This window comes from Neolamprologus multifasciatus, chromosome 6 (genome assembly GCF_963576455.1).
Source record: "Neolamprologus multifasciatus chromosome 6, fNeoMul1.2, whole genome shotgun sequence".
NCBI classification, from domain to species: Eukaryota; Metazoa; Chordata; class Actinopteri; order Cichliformes; family Cichlidae; genus Neolamprologus; species Neolamprologus multifasciatus.
In genome coordinates, this window is record NC_140444.1 from 17,231,904 (window position 1) to 17,258,190 (window position 26,287).

At 40.5% G+C, this 26,287-nt stretch overlaps 2 protein-coding genes across 3 annotated transcripts; one reads left to right on the forward strand and one right to left on the reverse strand.

The window, feature by feature from the left end:
• Positions 1-1,200: 1,200 nt before the first annotated feature.
• Positions 1,201-23,434, forward strand: LOC146516772 (myosin phosphatase Rho-interacting protein-like). Of its 2 annotated transcripts, XM_085164258.1 has the most exons (18): positions 1,201-5,371; positions 7,595-7,762; positions 12,239-12,405; positions 12,532-13,664; positions 14,016-14,155; positions 15,156-15,321; positions 15,408-15,488; positions 16,295-16,327; positions 16,561-16,629; positions 16,800-16,889; positions 17,147-17,241; positions 18,331-18,970; positions 19,118-19,352; positions 20,215-20,326; positions 20,453-20,612; positions 20,799-20,912; positions 22,718-22,804; positions 22,912-23,434. In XM_085164258.1, exons 1-18 carry the CDS (start codon positions 5,169-5,171, stop codon positions 23,056-23,058), a joined length of 3,840 nt encoding a protein of 1,279 aa, XP_085020384.1. In that variant the 5' UTR covers positions 1,201-5,168; the 3' UTR covers positions 23,059-23,434. The 2 variants fall into 2 exon arrangements, with proteins under 2 accessions (XP_085020384.1, XP_085020383.1); XM_085164257.1 differs by lacking the exons at positions 1,201-5,371; positions 7,595-7,762; positions 12,239-12,405; ... (2 more) ...; positions 15,156-15,321; positions 15,408-15,488 and adding an exon at positions 15,509-15,972 and having other exon boundaries at positions 16,279-16,327.
• Positions 23,223-24,913, reverse strand: smdt1b (single-pass membrane protein with aspartate-rich tail 1b). The gene is made up of 3 exons (XM_085164271.1): positions 24,722-24,913; positions 23,650-23,809; positions 23,223-23,471 (listed from the first exon to the last, which is right to left on the reverse strand). Exons 1-2 carry the CDS (start codon positions 24,881-24,883, stop codon positions 23,672-23,674), a joined length of 300 nt encoding a protein of 99 aa, XP_085020397.1. The 5' UTR covers positions 24,884-24,913; the 3' UTR covers positions 23,223-23,471; positions 23,650-23,671.
• Positions 24,914-26,287: the final 1,374 nt, after the last annotated feature.

The following is a 26,287-nucleotide window of genomic DNA, read 5'->3' on the forward strand; positions in this document are numbered from 1 at the left end:
ATATTCATTCATACACCAATTATGAGTTACCAAAACATATGGGAAGAGTTAAAATGTGTTACAGTGTGAAGTAAATTATTGTTAAGGCTATTTATGAAGTATTTGCTATTTCACCATGGCAGATGGGTTTGGGAGACTAAAATAAAAGAGAAAGTAGTGAAAAAGGAGAAATTACTACCTTGGAGCTGCTTCATGTGCTAGACTTGTCGCTGCCTCATTGTTTTTAAAGATTTGTAAGACACCAGGGTAGCAGATGATGGCAACTAATGCCAGCAATGATGCAGTAGAATAAGTTGGTAAATACTGTAGCATTTAAACTAAAGGTATGCAAGTCCAGCTGCTGTAAAACTCAAGCATGCGTGACGAACACCTAGACTGCTTTAAATAAAACATCAATTATCCATCCATCCATCCATTCGCTTCCGCTTATCCTTTTCAGGGTCGCGGGGGGCGCTGGAGCCTATCCCAGCTGTCATAGGGCGAGAGGCGGGGTACACCCTGGACAGGTCGCCAGTCTGTCGCAGGGCCAACACACAGGGACAGACAACCATTCGCACTCACATTCACACCTAGTGGCAATTTGGATTTTCCAATTAACCTATTCCCACAAATTGCATGTCTCTGGACGGTGGGAGGAAGCCGGAGTACCCAGAGAGAACCCACACAAACACGGGGAGAACATGCAAACTCCACACAGAAAGACCCCGGCCTGATGGTGGAATTGAACTCAGGACCTTCTTGCTGTGCGGCAACAGTGCTAACCACCGTGCCAATGGAGAGAGTGATCGATCACACGTGATGGCATTTGTAACTCTGACGTAAAAGCCACAATACTAAAAGCTGAGCACATGGCGAGTGGCCCCATGTCCAGAAGAGGGGTGAAGTAATGGAAACATTGACAAGTACAAAGCATGAAGCTGAAGTGAACACCAAGCAGTTCTTGGTCTGCTGTTAAAAGATAAGAACCCAACATGCAAACAGTTGAACTACCCTTTAGATTGCATTTCTAGAGTAATGATTTAATTATTTATTTGAAATATATTGCACCAGCAAATCACAACTACCTCGCTGTACCCTGTGCTTGTCTGTTATGTGGTGCAGGGAAAGTAGATCTTAACCCTGTCATGTATGAATTATGACAACCACAATCAGGATTTTCAAGTATTTTTATTCATCTTTAGGCATGAAAAGATGAATAAAAATACTCAAGAAAGAAATCTTGATTGAGGTTGTCATAATTCATACATGACAGGGTTAAATTACAATAATTACAATGAAACACGTCATACATCTATAGTAACATTAAACAACCAGTGGGTGGAAGGGTATGGAGTGACACATCAGTGTCCAATGTAGTGATTTATGTGTAAGTATATCATCAACACTGACACAAATACAAGAAAAGAGCCTTTGAATAGCTGTCCACTGTAGTGACCGCTATGCGTGAAAGGACTGAACAATCTAATTTTTATTGTGAAAACTAGCTTTAAACTAACAATAAACAAAGTTTGTGTCCAAAATCACTTTCTATGTACTGTATAATGCTCTATTTGAGCTCCAACACATGGAGTGTTACATTTATCCACCACACAGCTCCCAATCCATCAGTGAAAGGAAAAGGTGGACTTTATAATAACAAATAATCAGGGAACTGAGTGATTTTTTTTTTTTGCAGTGCTTTGTAAAAATAAGTACATCCCATAGTTCAATAGCCTGCAGTAACAGCTTTTGCAGCAATAACTTGAAATAATCATTTTCTGTAAAACTTCATTGGTCTCTTATGTTGTTGCAAGCCCACTATAGTTTTGCACTACTGATTTATTCCATAGAGATTTGAGGCCATTCTTTAGATTCCAGCATGGCATTTCAATCAGGTTGAGCTCTAGCTTTTGAATGGGCCATTCCAACAACTTTTGCTGCTGTGCTGCATTTTTAAGCATTTTTAAGCCATGCAGAGAAGTTCATGGTCAACTCAGTGATGCTACACAGATGCTGTGGCTGCAAAACGAGCCCACAGACCTTAGCTTCTAAGTGTGTTTATGAACAGTAGAGTCACCATCACTAATTATTCAGGAAAACAGAAAAATTGACAATCAGAGAGCACATCCCTCTCCACTGCCAAGGACACATGCTTCTACTAACATTTGAAATGGATAGACCAACATTGCAACTGTATAGTAAAAATGATCCAGATCCACACATTTTCCTTGCCTTTTTCTTTTTTCATGCTATACCTTTCCTCAAAGTTTATCTAAATTCAGTCAGCCAGTGTTTTTGAATAATTTTGCCAGAAAAAAAACAGCAACAGAAAACCTGGACTACCTCAGTGCTCGACATGGGGGAGGAATAAAATCTCCATGTGGCCATGAAATAGCTTTAATCCAGTCATTAACATGTTTACCTTGGTGTTAGTTTTAACTTGTGTGAGGTGAACTTTTCCAACTGCATTTCCATGGATACTGGCTCTACTCTCTCATTACACCAACTGCTGCCAGAGCAGCTGAATGTAGCTACAGTACGCATGTGACACACAGCAAAGACAAAAATATCTCCCCTTAATTGTCATTTTACTTGCCAAAAATCTTTAATTATACTTCGTCTTGGGAGTTCATTTGATACCACTGCTTGACAAAATGTAGGCTTACGAAACTGTAATTAATCATCACAAACTGTGAACATGTTCTAAAACGAGACAAATGCACACGCTCACAAGAAGCAAAGTGGGCCTGAGCGCTTCATTCTCAACTGTCATTTTATAACAAGAGGCAGATTAAAGTGCGTTTATAAATACACAGAACCTCTGCGGACGTTTGATGAGCAGTGTGGGGATCTACAAGCAGATGGTCCGTGGCCAGGCACTGTAGGGGGAGAAAACAGTAGAGAGTGATTGTGAGCATTTAATGTTTGTCCTCAGTTTGTGTACTGTACATCCCTGTTGAGACCAAAGGCCCCCTCTCGTGGCTTGCTCAAGCATAATAATCCCAGAAGAAAGCAGACTGAGTATTCCCGATAGGAATTAGCCAATGATGCCAGCAGCTCTCAGAAATTTGCTCACTTATAGGAGTTTGCTGCAAAAAAATGGCTGTGTTACTGAATTTGAATTAAATTAGTTCATGTTCTGTCTTACCTTAACTATTTTTCTGTGGCCCGTTTTGTTTAGGCTAAGGTTGTTTGAATTCAATCCATCAAGTAATTTGATATAAAGAAATATTAGATACACCATTAGAGATACAGGGCTGGGCCCCTTTTTGTCTTGAGAACTGTCTTAATATGAATATCACAGCAGAAACATATACTCAGACCAGGCAATGTTTGAAGTATTGTGTCCGTTTGCTATTCTTAGCTGACAGGAGTGGCACCCGGTGTGGTCTTATGCTGCTGTCAAGGTGTTGTGCATTTAGATTTATGCTCTTCTGCATAGCTTGGTTGTATTGAAAGGTTATCTGAGTTACTGTTGCCTTCCTATGAGCTCAAAGCAGTGCAGCCATTCTCCTCTGACCTCTGGCATCAACAAGACATTTTTATCCATAGAACTGTTGCATTTTAATATATTTATTTGTTATGACTCAGGGAAAACATTTTCTTCTGCTTTTCCAATTCAGGGTTGTTGGGGACCAAGAAAGTACCCTGCAGAGAACCCACACAGACACAGGGAGAACATGCAGACTCCACCCAGACTGGATTCAAACCCACAACCTTCTTGCTACAAAGCTGCTATGGCCTCCATCATTACAACTTTACAGACATTTAACACCCATATGAGCATCAGCGAGTAACACCACTAAGTGTTGCTAGATTAAAGTTTCTGTACTGTGATTACCCTGGTATCAAGCCAATATTAATAACACAAAGGACTTATGGTGTTTATTTGTAGCCCCCATATTGTGTAGTTGCAGGAAAATGGCCTCAGACTCATCACTGAAATTTACTAAACTGTCTTATATACTTGATAATCTAAATGTGAGTGGACTGCATGTAAAAAAATTACAAATCTGGAAACATTTTTACTCGATTGACAGGCTTTAGGCAGAAAAATGAGAGGCCCTACAGTGTAAAACAGTGTGTTTGTTTTACTTTAATATAAAGACAGGAAATTGCAATCAACCAGCTGACAAACCCTTATGCGGAACTGCTGGTGTTCCCACTTGGTTAGATATTTCCCAGTGTTACCAGTCTTTTTGCCAAGCTAAGCTATTAAGCTGCTTGATGTAGTTTCAGAGGTTTCAGCACCTGGCTTAAAGAACAAATATCCCAAAAAACGATTATTTGAAAGTTTTTGATGTTTAGTGTTTGTGGTGAATACACATAAATAAGACAAAGGTTGAGGACATACATCCACAATTTAATTTAAACAACATCAGTTTCTGTGTTTACTTTCTTGCACCCAGTGAAAATTATTATTTAAGATACAGTATGATTTGGTCATGTGTATCGTGTTATGTTGGTTGTACTCTCTGTCCAGTTATCTCTTTCCTTTGAGGCTTCAGGGTGAGGGCAACCATCTGTGCAGCAGCACATCATCAGCCATAAGACATCTGTTAAGAGGAGTTAGTGCTCAGTTTCATTTTCTAAAGGTGATGATACCTGATAGGACACAATTGCCATATTGGGGCCCTGTGAGAACCAATGAAAGTTTGCTTTCTGACAAAAGACCACAGTCTTTAACTCCTGCATGGTAGCACGAGATCATTTCCATTCTGATGTCAAGTTTTGCTGGAGGATTCTTTTTTGGATATAACCTCTGTAAACCATTGGATTATGTCACCAAGGTAAACAATTTTCTTATTTTCCATTAGAGATTTACAAGCCATAGGGGGGTTCTTTTACAAGCAGGTGAGCAGGTGTAAAGGTGTCCAAGCAGTAGTGGTGTGTATTTCACTTTAGTTCAGCATTACATACATACCACTGTAAGTGCTATGACTCAATGAGATCAATTTATAGCAACAGAGCGGCTGTTTTTTAAGAATCATGCTTCAGCTTATAAGCAATTCAGATATAAAAAGCTAGAGAATTAACCTTTAATTTCCTAAAGTCTGCTTAATTAGTATAATAAGTATTCAATTGTTTTGATTGTGTTTATGCTAATGAACTCCCACCAAGAGCCTCCTGGGAAATAACAGCACTCCAGGTCCAATGAAACCAGTCACTCAAATGGAGTTAGAGCAGTAATGTGTCTGGAAATGTGCACCCTAAGCTTCGGAGGACAGGACAGGACCATGTCGCCCCCTGCTGAAGACTTTTACTGTTGCCAGTTCCAGCCCAACACCTTTGACCCCTCCCGCTGTAGCTCCTGCCTGCGGCCAGATCACATGCACGCCAGCAGCGCTCCTGCAGCAGATGCTGCACAACAGGATACTCTGCAGGAGCTGGTATGTAGCTACATCAGCTACTGTGCTTTCTGTGTAGCCACCTGGGTATGTACAAAGTCTTTAAATTAAAGATAAAGCATCGTTCAGTTGATCATATAACTGATCACAATGCCACTTACAGGTTTTTAAACCTAGAAGAGGGATTTGAGCATTTCCCAGGTCTTTTTGACCAGATCCCAAAAAACCAAATGTGGAGCAAGGGTCATGTTTGTGTTGCTAAAGGTACTAAAGAATGGAAACTAAAGGTTTTTATGGTCTCACAGAATACCCTTTATTACAGTGACCTAAAACTTGTAAGTCTTACTTTAGCTACTATCTGTGTGGTAATCCTCTGCTTCATTAAGGATGCATACATATATTGCCAGATGTTTCTTTTTGACAAAAGGGAGTTTTTCTTTTCCACTGTTGCCAAGTACTTGCTCAAAGGGGGTCGTTTGGTTGTTGGGGTTTTCGCTGTGTTTTTCTAGAGTCTTTAATTTAATTTGATTTCATTTGATTTGGCACCATATAAATAAAATTGAATAAAATTTAAATAGCTTTGACTTGAACAGATGGTCAGGATCTCTGTGCTAAGAAGAGTCAAAGGTTGGAGGCAGATTGTTTGTTATGGTGAAGCAGCCAAAGAAAGAATTTTGATAAAACAATTTATTCACAAACTTGAAAATGATGAAGCTATGAATTCTTATATCCAAAAGGTAAAAGGTCAAGTTTGGATTAACATGGATGTAAAGAAGAACTTTCTGATTAGCACAGATATACCGCCTTACCCTCATGGTCTCTGACTGGAAGCCCTCATTGAGGTGATGAAAATTGTAGATCCATTCTTTTGTGATTTATTCACTCCAACAGCTCAAAAACAATTCACAAGCGCAACATTATTTTGGTTTGTTTCCTAGGTAACCAGCCCATATTTATAATTCATACGATGGGTGCAAAACAGGGTCAACATTGCACAGTTCTATATATTTGTGTACCAAAGGTTCAGGTTGGCAGCAAAACTACCCAGATGCTCAGATTCTTTGCTTATACGACAGTTTTATAAACATTTAAAATCAAATAAAATGACAATTTACAAGAATGATGTCAGCCTGTAATACAATTACCAAGTGATAAAATTGTGGAGGTGGGAGAAGGATGGTGGCATTTGATTCTGTATCATTAATTAATGAAAGCTCATTACCATCCTTAGGGAATAGGTTGTAATCTGATACGCCCATATTACACATGCAGGCACATATCCTCGTGCAACACCGGCCCACTTAACTTATTATTCAGAGCAATGTCATTGTGAAACTTACGTTAGTCAACATCATGACTCTAATGTAGATTTTATTTTCAAGTGAAAACAGAGAAAAACAGATGCATTTTATTTAGTCCTGCATCCAAGAAGCATCAGGAGCTAAAATGAGAAAAAAAGTTTTGTGTTAATGAGAAGCTGACCTGAAGGAGAGATCAAGATAATGATAAGAAAGACAGTAAGTGGGCAGTTCTGGTGATGTAAAAGCACTGGAGCAATGAAATAATGATGAGCATGACCAGAGACTAGCTTGAGTTACGTCCTGTGCAGGCTAGATGTGTTGGCTTAGCTGGAACGACTGGAGAAGCAAAGACAGAAGTGGCTACACAGCTTTGACAGCAGATTTGCCTGAAGATCAGTGATCAGTGACAGTAAGTGAATTTGTGTTAATGCTCAGACTCAGGAAGTTAGTTTGTTTTTTACTTTTGTATAAAAATTCAGTTTGTTTTGCTGTGACTTGTTTGATTTTTAAAGTGAGTAGACACATGCCATCACATAGTTGCTGTATGAAGCTTTTAGTGGGTCATAATTAGATATAAGCATTGGCTGGTTTATTGTAAATCCAAATAACTAAGAAACCTGCACTTTTAGGAGGTTAAATATTTTTTTAAGAATTGCAGAATAAGTCAAATTAGACAAGGCTGCAGTAGCTATGCCAAACTGACAATTTTGGTTCCCATAAATTTGTTGAATTCTGTCATTTTTTGGTTTTAAATTGGTTGAATTATTCCAGTTAGGACTGCTAAACATGTTATTACTGAACTGTTTAAAAAAAAAAAAAGCAGACATTGTTTCGGCACTTTTACTTTGAGTTTAAATAGTTTTCAAAAATAGAGACAAAACATTCTGATTGACAGCATTTTTCTTTGTTTAAATATCTAATTGTCACTATTAATCCAAATGCTTAAGATATGTTTCTGCTCCCCACAAACCAGGATACAGATGATGATGATGACGACACATGTGCCCTGTCTGAGGTGACCACAAGTGCCAGTAGTGATGATGTCAGAGGCGGTTGGACCTATGAGTGGAGTCTAGAGCACAGTCTGAGTCCTGAGTGGGAACTTAATATCTGTGATACTGACATACAATCCAGGTGAGTGTATCCAGTGTCCCGTTTTTAAGAAACCACTTTTTACCAAGAACCTGCCTGTACTATATACACTGACCAGCCAGCTCAATAACATCTATTAGCTCAATCATGGAGTTGTGATCATAAATTTACGTACACTCATCATGGGTGTGAATGTCATGGTAATTCTGGGGTTTTAATCATGTGAACTGTAATGTCCACTGTATAGATTTTTAAAAACAAGAGCTGGGTGCACAAGTTTTAATGTATTTTGGATTTTCTTAAATCCACACAGGGTCAAAAGTATACCCTCATTAATATTTGGTTAAATGTCCCTTAAAAAGTTGCACCTCAACTAGGGTATCAGCCTCGATACCACATTTTCTAAAGTACTCGTACTTGTTAAAAGTCCCCCGATACCGAGGACCGATACCACGGTCTGAGACCTGTCTATGTTTGAGCGGCATGTAAGGGGTTAATCACAGGCGCAGAGTGCCCACCCCCAGGCCCTGAGTGCATCTCAGAGCGGGGAGAAGGCGAGGCGAGACAAGTCAGCCGTGTGGAACTATTTCAAAGTGAACGAAGACGCAAAAACAAAGGCGGACTGCAAATTGTGCTCAGCGAAATTGTCCAGAGGAGGCTCAAAAGGTAGCGCATTTAACACAAGTAATTTAATCAAGCACCTAAAATCCCAACACGACAACGAGTACAAAGAGTTTACCCACGCTTATTTACCCATGCTTATTAGTAGTGATGGGTCGTTCGCGAACGAAATGGCTCTTAGAGCCGACTCTTTGAAGTGAACGATGCGAGCCGGCTCCTTATTGGGAGCCGTGAGGTTTTTTTTTTTTTTGGTTTTTTTTTCTCTCACCCTCTCTCTCGCCCTTTTTTCCGCTAAACTCCGCATGCGCGGCCTGTACTTTGCGCTGGGCAGAGGGGGGAGGGGCGTTAGTTACACTGGCAGTAGCACAGGAACAGAGCCAAAGAGAAAGAGAGCGAGGGACAACAATGTCACATTAAAAAGGTATAGTAATCATCCACTATTTTCAGTTGCAGATGATAAAGGATTCAGAAATCATGCAGGCCCATATGACAGAGAATGTGCATCTTCTTTTTGTTTTAATATTTTAATTTATATTTAATTGTGTTGTGGTTTGCAGTGTTTTGTGTTGTTTCACGTTAAATTTGTTTAAAAGGAAAAAGCTGAAAATTTAAATAGTTAAAAGTTTAAAATGTAGATTGTTGTTTTTTGTATTATATGATTTATTTATTACATTTTATGTGGAGTGAATAAATAAAGTATATTTATGGTGGACCTTAGAGACAAAGCACGTACAAACTCCAAAACACGTACAAACTCCTAAGCATGTACAAACTCCAAAACGCATAAAAACTCCAAAACACGTAAAAACACGTAAAAACTCAGAAGCACGTACAAACTCCAAAACACGTAAAAACTCAGAAGCACGTACAAACTCCAAAACATGTAAAAACTCAGAAGCACGTACAAACTCCAAAACACGTAAAAACTCAGAAGCACGTACAAACTCCAAAACATGTAAAAACTCAGAAGCACGTACAAAAGACAACAGAAGTGCTCCAGGTTTCTAGGGCGCAGTGTTGAGCTTTTGTTACCTAGTGGCTACACAAGCCAGGAAGTATCAACAACCGGATTTGGTGTGTGGTAGTAACAGGTAAATGAACTTTTTTTTTTAATTATTTGAATAAATATGAGTGCTTGTCTATAAATACACAAACAATACACACATGTTTTCAATTGTGTAATTTAAGTGATCTGGGTAGCTCTGTTTTGGAAGTTCAGTAAACGCTAGAAATGTGTTTTGGAGTTTGTACGTGCTTTTTGGAGTTTGTATATGCTTTAGAGTTCGTACGTGCTTTGTCTCTAGGGGCCATATATAAACACATATAAATAAAACCACTTTTTTTACATTAGTAATTCCTTTTCTGCATAATTTTATATTATTGTTAATGATTAAATAATTAAAGCAACAAAACAACCTGAAGAGCCGGTTCGGAGCCGAAAGAGCCGGCTCTTTTTAGTGAGCCGAGCCGAAAGAGCCGGATCTCTAAAAAGAGCCGGAAATCCCATCACTACTTATTAGCACAGAGGAGCATAGCTGATGCTATAGCAGTGGGACGGAAAATAGTTGGGCATTTTAAACATTCCGCCTTAGCCTCCTCCCGCCTCGAGGACATTCAGGGACAGCTCAACCAGCCAATAAAGAGACTGCAGCAGGACGTACAGATGCGCTGGAACAGCACGTATTACATGCTCCAGTCCCTCATTGAGCAAAAGCGAGTGCTGGGCGTGTCCGAGCACGAACTCCCTGACTATTTCACTGCTCACCAATGGGCTCTTATGGAGACGACTGTTGCCATCCTCGCCCCCTTTGAGGAACTAACTAAAAAAGTGAGCAGCTATGACGCACTAGCCTCTGATGTCATCCCAGCTGTGACTGTGCTAGTGAAAAAAAAACCCTGCCACTCACTTTTTCTCTCCATTAAGTGAGTCATCTTAGACTTGATGTTAATACCTACCTCAATTGCACTGACTGCCACAGTTCTATGTCGGTGGATGTTGTTAGTTTATTCAAATATTGTGCACTATACAATAAACTGAAAAAAAATACTTGAGTTGCACTGTCACTGTTTAAATTTTTTTTTCATAATTATTTATTCTGTAATATGTTGCATACAACATGCTTTTCATTTTAAATAAATGTTCTTAATTCCAAACTAGTCCCTTGTTTGTTTGTTTGTTTGTTGTTAAATTATAGGACTAAAGCTGTTACCTGTAAATTTAAATTGTGTTTTTATTAAGTACTCGGTATCGGTATCGGTGAGTACTGAAATGCAAGTACTCGTACTCGTACTCGTTTCCAAAAAAGTGGTATCGGTGCATCCCTAACCTCAACCAAACTGTTTTGGTCGTTTCTGGCATAATTCTGGATACATATTTGATCACTTTTTATGGCAGTATTGGTAGAGTTCATTTACATTTTTGGTTTTCCTTACACAACTGTGGCTTCAGTCCTCAATTTTAAATAGGGTTGATGTCGGGGCTTTGAGACGACCATTCAAAACGCTTAATGTTAAGCGTGCTTTATCCATTCCTAACCCGTTTTGATGTGTGTTTGGGATCATTGTCATGTTGGAACACCCAGGATCAAGCCTCAAGACGTCGATGTGAGATGAAGTTGATGAATTTGGAGGAAGAATTTGGTCCTCCTTTTTTTTAATTCACCATTTTTGTACAACGTACCAGTACCACTGGCAGCAAACCACAAACCTCACTTGATCCCTAGCTTCCAGAGTCTAAAGTGCTGATAGTTAAAAAAAAACAAAAAAAACACGCAATTTATAGTTCTTGATATTTTAAATGTTCTTGCTTTGGTGAGCTCTAAACTTTTGAGGAAAAGGTTTAGACTAAGTGGGGCTTTCAGGAGGAAGAGGACCTGATTGACTGCTGATGGCGCTGGATGTTTTAGTGCCACAATAATGATAACTGATCTGCTTATTGATAGTGCAGACACAGTGAGCTTTCCTATCTGGAAATTCAGCATAGAAACGGGTGCATAATTATCAACATAAAATGTAATAATTACATCAGTGTTTTATACACTTCATCTGTGTGGACATAAATCTGCTCTCATCATATTTCCATAATAACTACCGTAGCACTCAGGGCTTCTGTTCAAATCACTGAATATGCACTGTTCTCTCACAGTGTAGTGATCTCAGAGAGTCTCTGACTATAACTCAGGCTCTATATTCCGTACACTGAGTCTTTTCCTCTTATCACAGCTGCAGCAGCACCGGTGAGTCTCTACACACTCCTCTAGCATTTTATATTTATTTGAAAAGTCTGTTGAAACTTGAAGATGGTCTTAAGAATACATCTGCTTTTATAAATGGCATACTAAGAAGGAGTAATGATATATAAATGATGAATTAAGTACATGATAACATCTAACTAATACATTAATAATGCCAATAATTAAGTTGATTAAGATAATAATTAAATTAATCTGTAACTTAATTGACCTAGGAAAAAAATCAATGCTGTTTATAGAAATATATATTTTATATATAACCTACAGACGGTTCTAATCCATAAAATGAATACGTGATCAGTCTTAATCCTTCAGCTCTACAAGCCCGACCCCCAAAATTCTTGTACGTAAAATTAAATACCATGTGAGCGGGGGCTGTTTTGATGGTTTCCTCTGCTGAGCATAATTAAGTTCTGAGTTCCTCTGAAAGTTCCTGTATGGAAAAAGAAGATTAACATTATTTTCCTTCTTTGTTTAATGCCAAGAGTTTAATGAAAGACAAAGCTGATGGAAATCTTAGACTGACAGCACAGCAGATGTATAAAGATGTTCTTGAAGCACTTCTTCACTAACTTGAGCAAACACTTTAGATGCATTCAAATAACAATTTATTGCCCATCGACTGATTGTCTGCTACCTCTCCCAGCTCTCCAAATCAGTTGGATTCTTCAGAGAGGGGCCGATCCCCCAGGTTGGAGCTGTACTGTGTGGCTCAAAGAGAAATGACACGGCTGGACTCCTCTCCCCCACAAGGCACTGAAAGCTCCTGGATGGATGAGAGGAGAGGGAGAAACAGGTCCCGCCAGGTGTCAGGTCAGTCACAGGCATGCATCCCAGTTAGAACTAAACTCCATCATGAGCATTTTACAGAAAGATTATCCTCTCTGATAAGCTATTTACATTATTAAGGCAATGATTACAGATTTGTTTGATTTTCAGAGTCCTGGGGAGATAGGGGACAAGAGAGTGGTTACTTCTCTCCCGACAGAAGAGGTGATGGTGAGCAGCAGATTGAGGAGGCCAAAAAACGTCAGTTTCGTTACTACGAGCGGGGGCATCCCCTTCCAAGCAACTATGTTCCCGAGCCCAAGGCCTGTGTCCCTTACAGGAACGTCAACCTGGGAGTGCCTTCCCAGCGAAGAAATCATGAGACATATATGCAGGAAACTTGGAGAAGTGAATCCCCGCAGAGATACACATACCACTCAAACTTTAGACGAGGAGATTCACCGACAAATTCTCCGACACGTCACAGCTCTATGAGTCCAGAACGCTACAAGCTCACCGAATCGCCTGTGGGAGCTCAGAGAGGGAGCTCCCTCTGTAGGAGTCAGACTCGGTCTCATACTTCATCTCACAGCTCTCCACAGCTTCCATCATATGGTCCTTCTTGCCATACGTCAGGCTGGTCCAGTCCATCCTGCCGGAAGTTGTCCAGTGCCTCTCGCACCGTGTCTCCCTCCAGGGCCACACCATCTCACAGGCGTGCAGGCTCTTTGCTCTCACAGAATGATGAATATGATGCTAAAAAGGGATATAGTCGAGAGTCAGGGAGTCCATCACAAGCTTCGAACAGGCACAGTTTAGACTCTGAGAAGCTGTACAAAAATCTCGAGTCTATCTCCCGTCGTGGCTCGTCAGCTCTTCAGCAAAATTCATATGAGCTATCCCAACCATCCCCACGAATCAGAACAGCTGTCAACAGCTCGACCAACACTCGAACTCGGAACAGTCGTGACGTTTCACCATCCAGGAACGGCTACGGCACCAGCCACTCCCCACAAAGAGAACCCTGCTCCAGAGACAGCAAGCTGAGTCCACAAAACTCATGGCAGGGGTCCGCACACTCTTTACTCAGCATCCCGGCCTCACCTGGATCCTCGTCATCGAGGCGGGGCACAGTCTCGCAAATCTTTGGTGGATCACTGTCACAAGCTACAATTACAGGAACAGATGAAGCCGATGAAGGAAAAAACAAAGTCATAGGTGACCGAAGCAGGAGCGCCATTAGACGAGGCATGGACACCCTGCTGGTCTCTGAACCCAAAAAGGTTGCATTAGATGCTGAGGAGGTAAATAAATAAATAAGTTGTGTGAGCAGGAATTTGGCTGATTGTCAACCTTGAGTTGTTAGCCAATGAACATACTGTGAATAATGCTCCTTTCTGGCACTTAGAATGACTAAACTTAAGAAAAAAGACTTAATCTTTAATTCACAACTAGCAACTGACACAATAAACGCATTAGGAAGTGTTTAAAGTGGTAAAGTAAATATTCCATTATGCCATATAAATGAAATGAATGCAGATTTAAGGCACTCCTGCAATTGCTTCAGTTTTTAGAATTATCTATTTGTTTAACAAACACCATATAAAAATCAGTCTTGCCACATGCTAACGTGCTAAATCTTTTCTTAATCTAAGGCGGGGATGACCATAGATGATTACATAATGCTGGCTGATATTCCCAAGATCCAAGTGGAGTCAGAAGAAGAGTTTCCAGGGCTGAGGTTGAGGAACCAGAGTCCCAGTCCATGCAGGGACCAGAGACTCAGGACATACAGGTTGGTGATGTGGCATTGTCTCACTGCTGGTTTTGAGCACTTGCATCTGGGCCTTACCTAAATGCCAACCAAAATGTGGTTGGACACAGAAATATTTAGCTCATCCAAGACTGACAGAGGTTCTGAGATGCACACAGTAGCCAAAATAGGCTTTAGCAGTTATAGTTGAAGTTTTCTTACCACATTTTAAACCTTATAAATCTTCAGTTGTAATGTTGCAGGAACCAAAATCAACATTAACAGCACTTCATATTGCCTTTCACTACTTAACTGCTACCAAAAGGAACTAGTGGATAAAAGTCTTTTGTAGTCAGTGACTGCCTGAATTATCTCCTCTGAGATGCTCTGGTAGGTCTTCAGGGCAGCCACCTGCTGGCTGTTATTTGCTTTCTCTGCTTTCAGTTTTGGCTTCAGTTAAAAAAAATAAATTAAAAGGCATGCTCTGTTAGGTTGAGATCAGCTGACTCACTTGGCCATTGAATCTTTGCCTTGAGAAACTGAGATGTTTGTGCAGTATGTTTTGGGTCATTATCCATTTGCACCTTGAAGAGTTGTCCAATCAATTTTTCGGCATTTGGCGGAACCTGACCACAGAGTATAGCCCTGTAAATGCTCAATTCATCCTGCTACTTCTATGAGCAGTCACATCACCAGTAAACACTAGTGACCTCATTCCATTGCACTCTCTGATAATTGTATAAAATGGCTGTAATCCATAAACAGTTAGTGCAATACTTTGGTTCAGTTGCTTCACTTAGTGTGTAAAGTCTGGACTTGTGCACTACAATCTGCTGTGATCTGTGCGTCACTCCTTTACTAGCTGGAAAATTAGTGGGCAGAAAACTCTTTGAAGATATGTATTTATCTGATGTGGTAACTGATAGCATTAATTTATGGCCTGAGAAAATAAACATGCTCTTGAACCTTTTGCAGAGGTCTGCAAAAATTCACTTTCAAAACATGTTTCCTCTTTTCATTTCCTCTACACATTAACTTTAAGGTATCAAGATGAAATAGACAGATCGAGCCAGTTCTACAGTTCAAGGCTGGAGTCAGATGAGAGGGGGAGAGGCAGAGAGAGAGGGAGAGACAGACGGGAGAAATGTCGAGACTCTGAGAACGGACGATCATCTCGGAGAAGATCGGCAGCATCTCTTCATACACAGGTAAGATGCAGTCACTGCAGGCATGTTTATCACAAACAGCTGTGTTTAAAAAGGCAAGAACGTCCTGTCTGTTTAATCCATCAAAGACCTCAGATAGCCAGAGTGGAAAACACAGATCCTCCAAGGTGAATGAGCGACCGGCTCCTCCTGAACGCCTGCAGACACAGGTGAGCACTGTCTCATGACTTCCTGCGTCTGTATATATCACACAAGCATTTGGAGGAAAATAGGTCATTCATGTATTTCAGCCCCTCGCAGAGACACACACTCGCAGGCAGAAGTCATTACCTAGCACTCTGTGTTTTAGGGCAGCATGTTCATTCGATTTATCATCTTTATTAATAGGTTCCAGGACGGTTTCAGTTTACTGTTGCCTGTATTTGCAGTGTTGTGCTGTCATGACTAAAACAGCTGAGTCACTGTACACTGATGGATGACCACGAAATGAAACATTCAACAATGTTTCTGTTTCACTGTTGAAAACTTTTTTTAGTAGTTCACACAGCATTTCCATATGTAGGCATCTCTGTATGTGTGAAACTTTTATGACATCCTCTTTACATATCACATCGGGCACTTCTTCCAACCTAATTCCTCTATTTCTCCTCCTCTTCATATTACGATAACAACGGATCACATTCGTCATACACGGTGAGTATTTTTCAGTTCGTACTATCGTTCTAATAATGTACCGTTGGTTCCCCTTTCCCTCCCTTTCTCCCTCTGACAGTTTGATGGTTCACAGAAACTACACAGCTTCCTCTTTGAATGTTTCTGTTCAGTTGTATTTTTCTCTATCTGCACCTCGCCACATGCGTCGATCTGTATTATTTATCTCAAGAGTGCAGTCGTCTGTTTCCGACAGTTTCCGCTTCCTCTAGTTTCACAATGAAGTGTGAGAGATAAACCACAAAAAGAGCTCTTTCATTCTGTTTCCTCGTATCTCTTTAATTGCAGATGTTGTTTCTCAAAGGGGTGGATGTCCAGACTGGATGAACATGGCAAGGTAAAGGTATTCTTTTGAAAATCTTATTATATTTAACTAAGATGCTAATTCTAGCTGTAACCACATCCTCATAAAACCTGCCAGACAGGCTCAAAACACCACCAACGTGACTCATCATTGTGAAACATCTTGAAAAGACTCAACATACTGTAGAAATGAATGCCAACGAATGGGTTTGATGGTCATGGCACCAGTTAGTTCATCGTTGTCCATATTTACTGTGCTTTCCGCAGTGGAGGAAACACTGGTTTGTTCTCTGTGACACCTCGCTGAGATACTACAGAGACTCAGAGGCTAAGGAGGTATGACATTAAAGCAGTTTCTGGTGTGCTGTTTTTGCACAATCAGGAAGACTTTATGAAGTTTGTTTTTTGATACCAGTAGGTCAGTTTCCTGAAAAATGAATTGTTTGGGGGAGAACTGTGACCTTATTTGACTCAGCTAAAGTTATGCTGCTCTTGTCGTGCTGCAGTTAGATGACCTGGATGGAGAGATCGACCTGACGTCCTGCCTGAATGTGTCAGATTGTGATGTGGACAAGAACTACGGACTCCAAATACAAGTATGTATTTACAGCACTTTTGTTTTTTCTATATAAATAAAATTGAATTCAATTTGAATTATTAATGGTGTTGCTCAGTAGACGAAAACACTGTCAAATAATCACACCTCCACCCACCCAACTCCCAGTTTCACAGCCAGACAAATAGATGCTTGGCTGCTTCCTGTTTAACGCACGCGTGTGCGTGTGTGTGTGCGTGCGTGCACGTGGTTGTGTGTGCGTGCGTGCGTGTGGTTGTGTCTTTTGATCTGCCCCAGACAAAAGGAGCAGTGTTCACTCTCTCTGCTGTGACATCCAGAATTCGGAAAAATTGGTTGAAGTTACTGAAGCAGGCGATCCAGAACAACACACAGTGAGTTTGGCACTATGGTGGGAGACAGTGAGACAGGAAGTGTTCAGATCCTTTACTTAGGACTTAAGGAACACATGAAAGTGTAAACATATTGTAATAATATTCAGAAAATAAATAATATCTGCAAAATGTGCCCAAATTCTTAGTGCACATAGAATATGTGATCAGTGTGTTTTGCTTTTACATATTACATTGTTTTATTACTATTATTAATGCATTAGGCTTAATGCAGCAGACTGTGACTGTTGTAGCTGCTGGAACTGGAGTTCATTTCAAGAACCATATACACTATTTATTACATACATACACTATTTAGTCATTTCATTTAACTTAGAACCTGATGCGTGTAAAACAGTCTGGCTGGATTGTTTGTTGTACGTCATTTCCCTGATTTGTCTCTCTTCACTGAAACTGTCAAATAAAGGCGATTCTGGGTCGAGGTGGATGCAAGCCGATGAGGCAGGTTACAGTCTGGACAGATAGTTTGTCGCAGGGCTAACACGGAGAGGCAGACAACTATTCATGCTCACACTCACACGTACAGCCAATTTAGAATCACCCATTAACTTAATCTCTCTGGATTGTGGGAGGAAGCTGGATTACCCACACGTGCACAAGAAGAAGATGAAAATTCCTTACAAAAGGCCCAGCCAGCCAAAAGAAACCCTTCTTGCTGTGAGGCATCATTGCAAAAGTTCTTTCTACTTTCTTATTTTTATAGTTTTATATTATTATTTTTTTCATAGAATTAACTAGCCCTGTACCTGCGCCCTTCATAGACTTTATGCATTTCATTACCAAAGCAGTATAAAAAGCTGGAATCAAGTTAAAGTAAATGATCTTAAATTAAATTAAAATTACTGGTATCTCTTGATCTTAATTAATGGCACACAGAACAGAAACACCCTACATGGTGAATACTTGATGTTTATCATAGTGCTAAAATCCTCAGTCTCCAAAAACAAGATCTGAACATTTCTGTGGAGCACGGCTATGATTGGGTGGTCTGCCTGCAGCGGACCTTGTCTCTCTTATCTTTCTTTGAATGTGTAACTCTACTCTCCTGTATTTCCCTCATTCGGACCTCAGCCAATCAGACATCGGCAGCGAGAAAGAGAACCCCCTCTCTTGGAGACCGTCACCATGCCAACCCCCTGCTCAGTTCACCTGCAAGGATTCGGGCTATGAACCTGCCACTTGCACCTCCACCACTACAGCTGCAAACTCCTACCAGACCGAAATCCACCACCAAGCAGCAGACAGAGATCTGGGTGCAGACTTATCGCCAGCCAGTCAGAGAGAGGAAGGGGAGGGCTGGGACCGTGAGCAGGCAAAACGACTGGAGGAGAGGAACAAGTGGTTTGAGGAGGAGCTCCCCGTCAATGAGATGGGCAGCAGGTGGGAGTCCATGGAGCTGAAAAAGGGGAGTGTACCTGTACCTGTTATTGAAACTATGGACTCTGAAGTTAACAGGAAGTGGGCAGAATTTGAGACAATGTCATTTCAGGACATGAGCTCACAGTCTCTCATAGGCACCCAGGCTTATCAGTCAAGCACCGCACAGGCATCTGCATCTCTACTTACTCCCCAGAGAGATCACTCACCACCTCAAGAGGTCAACCAGTCTGTCACCGGGTCACAAATCGATACATCAAACATGAAGGAGGCTCCTCCATCCATAAATGGCGCCCAGATCACAATGAATACAGCTGAAGCACTGCAAAAAGAGGTAGGAGAGAACTTTCAATTAAAAAATAGCGATGCACAGAGTCAGGGCAAGAAAATTATACTATTATCCAACAGGGATTGGTTTTCAGTCTTTTTTTCCCCTCCTTCCTCTCTACCCCTACACATTTTCTATAAAACAATCTTCCAGGCTGTTTTTCTTCGAAAGCAGGTAGAGAGCATTAAGAGGGAGCGTGCAGCCATGGGTATAGAGGTGGAGAGTCCCTGTGGCACTGGGGCACCTTGTAGGGCCAGACTGGAGGCCATGGAAGTAGCACACAGGAAAGCACTGCAGGAGCTGCAGGAGAAGCATGCCAAGGAGATAAAAAAGCTAGAAGAGGAAAGAGACAGGATGCTACAGGAGGAGAGCCAAGCAGCTGCTAAAGGTGAGTCACGGAGTATCAACAGCAACAGCAGCTTCAGCTAAACATGAGGATTTGCTTTTTGCTCTCTGCAGGGTGCAGTTTTTATTTTAACTAAAATAAATACTTATGAATCTTAGCCCTTGGTCCCTTACATGCATGTTACACAGTCATATCATTTATCAAGATTTAATTTCTTCAGTCCTAAACCTCACAATAGTAGAGTAGATACTAGACTCCAATTTACTTTGAAAGTTAATCTTTTGAAAATAAAGATCTTGCTTTAGGTATGAGGGACCATTAATTTATGACCGTAAGGCAGTATCCACTGTCTTAGCCAGTTAATCCAGTGAGGGTGTTTTCTACGAATTCCCTCTTATGGCTCAGACTAAATCCTGGAAAAGATTAAAGTTGTGCACAAATCATTTCAGCCATTATTAGACCTACCGAGGATGACAGTGCGAAACGGCCGCACTGAAATTACTTTTCTTTATTCGTCATCTAAGTGAAGAAATTGATTCATTCATTCTTTCATCTAAACTTAAACTTTTTAGGGACCTGCACTAAAACGTATTTCATGCCAAAAAAGGCATTTATTGATTTGCAATTCAGTAAAATTAGCATTTCTTGACTGATACATGACAGTCAAGAAATCATCAGCTCACACATATGAGAAACCTATTAATACCAAGTGTGTACACAAAAAAGGAACTGGTCTTGGAGTCATAGTGCAACAAAACAGTGGTGCAAAAATAGAATATATGGTATTTACTGTATACAGTACTACCTACTGATGCTGCTGTCACCTGCAAGCCTACTTTTGGTGTTCTTGTTTTAAGGTTGTTTACCGAATGCATTAACTAGCTAACTAACTGTTCATCAAAAGCTATGGAGGCACTGAGAGCAGCTCACAGAGAGGAGCTGGAGAGACAAGTGGAGAAGGCCAGGAAGTCGTTCGCAGGAGCGGCACATGTGGATTCATCATGCCGAGGGCAGGCGTAAGTGTACCATAGCCCTCCTCGCTGCAGGCTGAAGATGTTCTACACTTGACCACACGCCTGTTGTGATGCATTATAATTAAGACCTCACAAAAACCTCACAACTCATGTGTTTGTGCATGCCAGGCTCCAGGGGGATGTCTTGCACTCTGAGTTAGATGTGCTGTCAGAGCGTTACTCTCAGAAGTGCCTGGAGCTGGACCGCGCTGAACACAGCAGTAAGAGCCGAGAGAAAGAGCTCGGACGCAAGGAGAAGGAGCTGGAGCAGCTCAGAAGAGAGAACCAGGTTTCTGCACAGCCTTTGTTTGCAAATGAATTTGAATACAGAACAACATGTTGTGTTAGAAAGTGAAACAATGACCTTCACATCCTCTTTATTTTATTCTTATACATTTACATATTGAGAAAACACAATAAAGAAGCACATACATTGTAATACTTCTTATTTCTGAGCTACACATCTCAATTACAGGATCTCAAGGCCAAACTGGCAGAAGAGATCAGCCGTATGCGGTATTTCATCACAGGTCAGAGGTCGGATGTGGTATCCCTTTGCAACACTGAGTGCGCTGCATCAGAATTCGAGGTATTGATTACAGTTTCTTATATGAAAAGAGATAAGCTGAAAAATATATTTGCCCCCGCTCAAACCAACTTTATTTATAGCTGTGTGGAAATATTAAAGGACAAATGTTGACGTTACTGTCATCACTGGGAACCTCACAACAGCATCTGATCTATGTCTGTGGGATTTTGAACCCATGCCATAAAAACAAAAGGATCAAAGTGTTTTCTTTTGCCTTGTATCCTGATTTAATGACCCCCTGTGGAGGCCGTCACCTGTTTCTTGGCCTCATTTTTGTTGAGCATTCAGCTGCAGTACATATCGCCACCTACAGGCTGAAATAAAGTACATCATCATCCTGCGCATCTCTGGTGAATCAATTGACTCGTGAATCTAAGCACATCTAGGATGTATTTGAATCATTTCTTTTCCTCAAGTTCCTGCCTGTCAAATGTTTTCCATTGTTATTACACTGTAAAGTGATAATTAAAATTCTGATGGAGATTCTTTATTATTTTCTACAAAATAACTGAACTGTTGATACATGGCAGGACGGATCCATGTTTGTTGTTCACACCAAATTCTGACCCTTCCAACCAAATGTTGCAGAAATTCATCAGACCAGGCAACGTTTTTCAAATCTTCTTTTGTCTAGTTTTAGTGAGCCCAGGCTACAATTCACACAGTGTGGTCATCTGCTGCTGTAGCCCTTCTGCTTCAAGTTTCAATATATTGTGCTTTCAGACATACCTACATACCTTGGTTGTGATGAGTGGTTATTTCAGGTGACTTTGATTCCTATGATAGTAAAGCAATCTAGCATCAACAAGGCATTTTTCCCAGAGAAATGACACTCACCCGCTGTCTGTAAATCCTAGAGAGGGCCGTGCGGGAAACTTCCAGTAGATCAACAGTTATTTAAAGATACTCAGAAAATGCCAACAACTATACAGTGTTAAAAATCAGTTATCTTCTCCATTCTGATTCTCAGTTTGAAATTCAGCAGATCATCTTGACCATGCCTACATACCTTAATGCATTGAGTTGCTGGCATTTAATTGACACGTCAGATATTTGTGCTAACAAGCAGTTGAACAGGTGTGCTTAGTAATGTGACTGGTGAGCGCATTGAAATTTAAAGAACTGTGTAAACTCTGTTTTAAAAAATGACAATAGTCAAATGAATTAGATGAATATAGTAAGATAAGCTACTTTCAGCTGCTTCCTTATTTACAATGAGTCACCATAGCAGGCAGCTCTGCATTTTTGATCTGGTGGGTTTTTTTCGCTCTTCTTCCCTCTGCTCCTCTTCCCTTTTCTGGGAGGCAGTGGGGAGGTAGAGCGTACAGCCCGATCCGGCAGGGAGGTGTGGGAAGCCAGATCGGGTGCCCCCCTTCCAGCTCTCCTCTCTGCTCTCTCCTATCTTGTCCCTCTTGTCTTACTTCTCTCTATCACCTTTTCTATCCCTTTGAAAAAGTGAGGCTCCATAAATGTTAAAGAGGTAAGTATTATGTTTTAGTTGCATTGAATAGATAGAAGAAAATAAACTGTAGAAAACTAAACAGAAGAAAGAAGAGAAATAACAATTTAACATAAACATAAACCAGTGGCCTCCTTGGATGAGGGTGTCTAGTGATAATGGCTGAAACACCCGATGAATCCAAGGTCCACTACTGACAATGTGTCCCAAACTGGTAACGTTTCTGGGCTGCCTTTTCTCATAACAGCCATCCCTCAAGATTTTCTCAATTTAAAACAATGCATTATCAGGGATTGTAACATCTAGTCCTTTTACTGAATAAGAGGTTGTGTTTAATGTCTTACAGACTCTACTCAGAGCAAAAGAAAATGAAGTTCAGTATCTTAAAAAAGAAATCAGTTGTCTACAGAATGAAGTGCAATCTCTTACAAAGGTATGTTTTACAGTCTAATCTCTTTTATCACACAGAAATAATACACATTAAAAATTTAGAACAATTAAATGGCCTAACTATGCTTACCATGTCTGTCCTTATTCCAGGAGAAAGAAGTCGCTTATGAGCGTTTTAAGGAGGCATATGTAGAGCTAAGTGACACAAGGGGGCGTGGCCAGCTGGAGATGGGCTCACTCAATGAACACCTGAGACTGGCCAACGCTGCCCTTCAGGAGGGAGCAAGACAGACCTGACCTACGAGGACACGCCTTAAAAAATGTACTTTGACAAAGAAAACCAGCCAATATTTAAAAAATAAAATAAAATAAAAAAGCAATATATGTTATCATGACCTGATAAGCCTAAAATGAGCCAGAATTAAGAAATTATGGGTGTTAAGATTAAATAACAACAAGTGTTTTCCACATAAGAGACTCTTTATTTATTAGTCACACACAAACATGCAAACAGGAGCGAGGCCAAAACTAGTAGTTATGATAGCCTCGCATGATATGACATTTCTCATAAATTCTTGGAGGCAAAACAAGTTAAATATTAGAGAATAGGGAAAGGAAGAGGGTGGAGACAGAGGGATTTATTTGGAAGACAAAGTGCCCCATCTTCCTTGTGCCGACTGGTATGCTTTCAGTCAATATTGCAAAGCACCCTGTGGATGTAAATGAAAAAAACAGAACACAGTTGTCATCACTGGAAAAATGTCACAGATTACTTCCTTTGACATGCAGCTGACACACCCTTTACACAGTAGAAGACCGTGACTAAAGGTCCCAGCCTCAATGCTTAAAGATTGCATAAGGTGTGGCTAATAAGCACTTGAACTTTACCATTTACTTTTCCAGAGTTAGGTCAATCGTCGTCATCGTCGTCTTCAGGGACAAAGATGTCGTGCTCCTCCAGGAGGGCAGCAAAGTTCTTACTGATCAGATTTCCCACATAAAGGAAAGGCACCACCACTAATGTCATGCGGATGAGACCAAATGGTGTCTGCAAAAATCAAACAATGAGAAAAGTTATGGTTAAACCAAGAGGATGCAAGAACTATTCAGATCACTAAACATAACTAGGTTTTCTGCAGGTGTTGTGGCACAGCTGGATTCAGGGGAGATTGGTTGTAACAGAGCTGACGTTTTACGAATTTCCAGGTAAAAAAAAAACTGAGGCCAAACTGGCAGGAGTGTTTCAGAATATCTGAAACACAAAATGCTTTCACTAAAAGCACAACTGATGTCACCAGGTCATTACATCCTTACACTGAAGCTCTATTCTGAGTCATGTTGACTTGGCTCCGTAAAGCATGGTCGATGGGTATCTCCATATGAATACATGTATTTGAGTTAACACCCCTCAGCCAGTCGTGAAGCAGATTCCAGCAGAGAATCATATACAAATGTCGAAGGCCCAAAAAGAGTGGACGAAGTGTGTGTGGTTACAGAGCAGATCATTTTGACCTCAGGGCAGTTTCCGTCAATCGATCATTAAATATCAATTTCTCTTATTAACGTGTATTTGTGTTTTTATTGCGACATGAAAACAGCCTTTCTTTTCCGCGACCAACTGGACATGTCCTGCCCGAACATCGACGAGTTTAGGCTTCAAGTCTATAAATTACTCGCCAACATTAGCGGCTGTCCAGCGGACGTATTTTTTAACGACACAACACTACATTTCCCCAAATAAAACGAGTCTTTGAATAATAAATGACCTTTAAATTTACTAGTGACTTATTTCCTTTGACAGTCTCTCCCTTTAACAAAACAAATGTTCATTGGCTGATTTAACAAGTCCGGTGCGTATCCTGTCTTTCTATTCGTCAAAGCTTCCGTCAAACCACCGCTGTCCCGCCCACTCGTAAAACTCCGCTCGGCTACCTCTGTAAACTGGACGTTGGAAACTCACTTTTTCCGGCTTCGGTAGAATTGCTCCAGACGGCGTGGACACTGCGGTCCTGCTTTGAGTCGTCCTAGGTATATTTGAGGTCTTCAAGCCGGTGTTATGGGTCATTATCCCCATATTTCTGGAGGAAAGTCGCAGCGGGAGCCGCAACATACTCGCCGCCATTTTTCCTGTATTTGTGACGGTAATGGGACGTTTCTAAGGGTTGGACCACATATGGGTGGGACTGGGATGCCTTGTATGGGCGTAGCTTGCGGTTTGACAGGTAAATGATGAGTAATTCCATCTTAATGTATTGTTACTATAGTTGAATGGTCTGCTACCGATAGATATATGTGGCCCTAAAATACACATAGCTGAAGTTAAGTCACTAAGGGCCTTTTAAACTTTATTTAAAATTTACTATGTTCATATTTAACACAGTAAACCTTTATAAAAGCAACCAATCACAGTTATCAGCTTATTATAATATCAGGATTGAAACTGAAGAGAAATAACGTAAAATACTAGCCGATGGTTATAATTCTTTGCATCTTAAACTGGGGTAAAATCAGGGCTTGCAGCCAGTTTGTGTGTTTATGTTTATCACCTCTGTTTGGACAGAAACAACTTTTTAGACTCAATGAGACAAATGAGTATAAAAAGTATGAGAAAAAACAAATTAAATGATCTCCTTGTTTATCTTAAGGTCTCAAGAATTTTTTTCTTTTATATTTACATATGTTATTCGTGACACTTTGGTTAGAAACATGCACATTTGTGTAACCCTCTGGAGGTCACTGCTCCTCATGTTCCTCTTCAAACAAAGAAGAAAGTACTAGTCATTGCTGACGATGTCTGCTGTCCTAACTCTCCTTGTGTACCTGCCTGCCCCTTGAAATCTCTGAGTCATAACATTACGGAGAGCTGAAGTGAAATTTGCAGATTTTGATGTGCCATCCTCTTGGAGGAGCCACTCCCTTTCCTTCCTAGCATCCATGTTGATCATGTTTGGATTTTGGAGGACTGCACAGGAGCACTTCTGTGGTCTTTGAAAACCCTTGCCATAGGGTATCTGTCAGCAAATACCTCCACAAACAGACACAACGGTAGCATAAATTAAGAATGATGTACCAGCCTGACAGACTGTAAAATGAAGCTAATGTAGACGTGCCTAAAACTGCTGTTCTGAGAGTGGCCGCTTGAGGCAGGGCCCAAAAGCAAGTCAGCCCACACAGACTTCATTGTTATAATGGCAGAACATTTATGTTTACAGCCTGGTACCAAGAAAGGCCTCTATGGAGTGAAGTGTCAAAATAACATCCCCCTTATCACAGCTGGGAGTGGGCACTTGAGACTAGCCAATCCTTCTCATATTAAAACTCTTAACTTTCAGTGTCTTATTCACAATGTTTATAACTTTAGGTGGTCTTTAGTGTTGTGCAATGAGTCTGCTCTAGGATAGCAATCATTTTGATATTCATATATGTGTGAATATGAGAAAAAAAACGAAGTAGGATAATAATAATAATAATAATAATAATAATAATAATAATAATAATAATAATAATAATAATAATATTTGTTGGC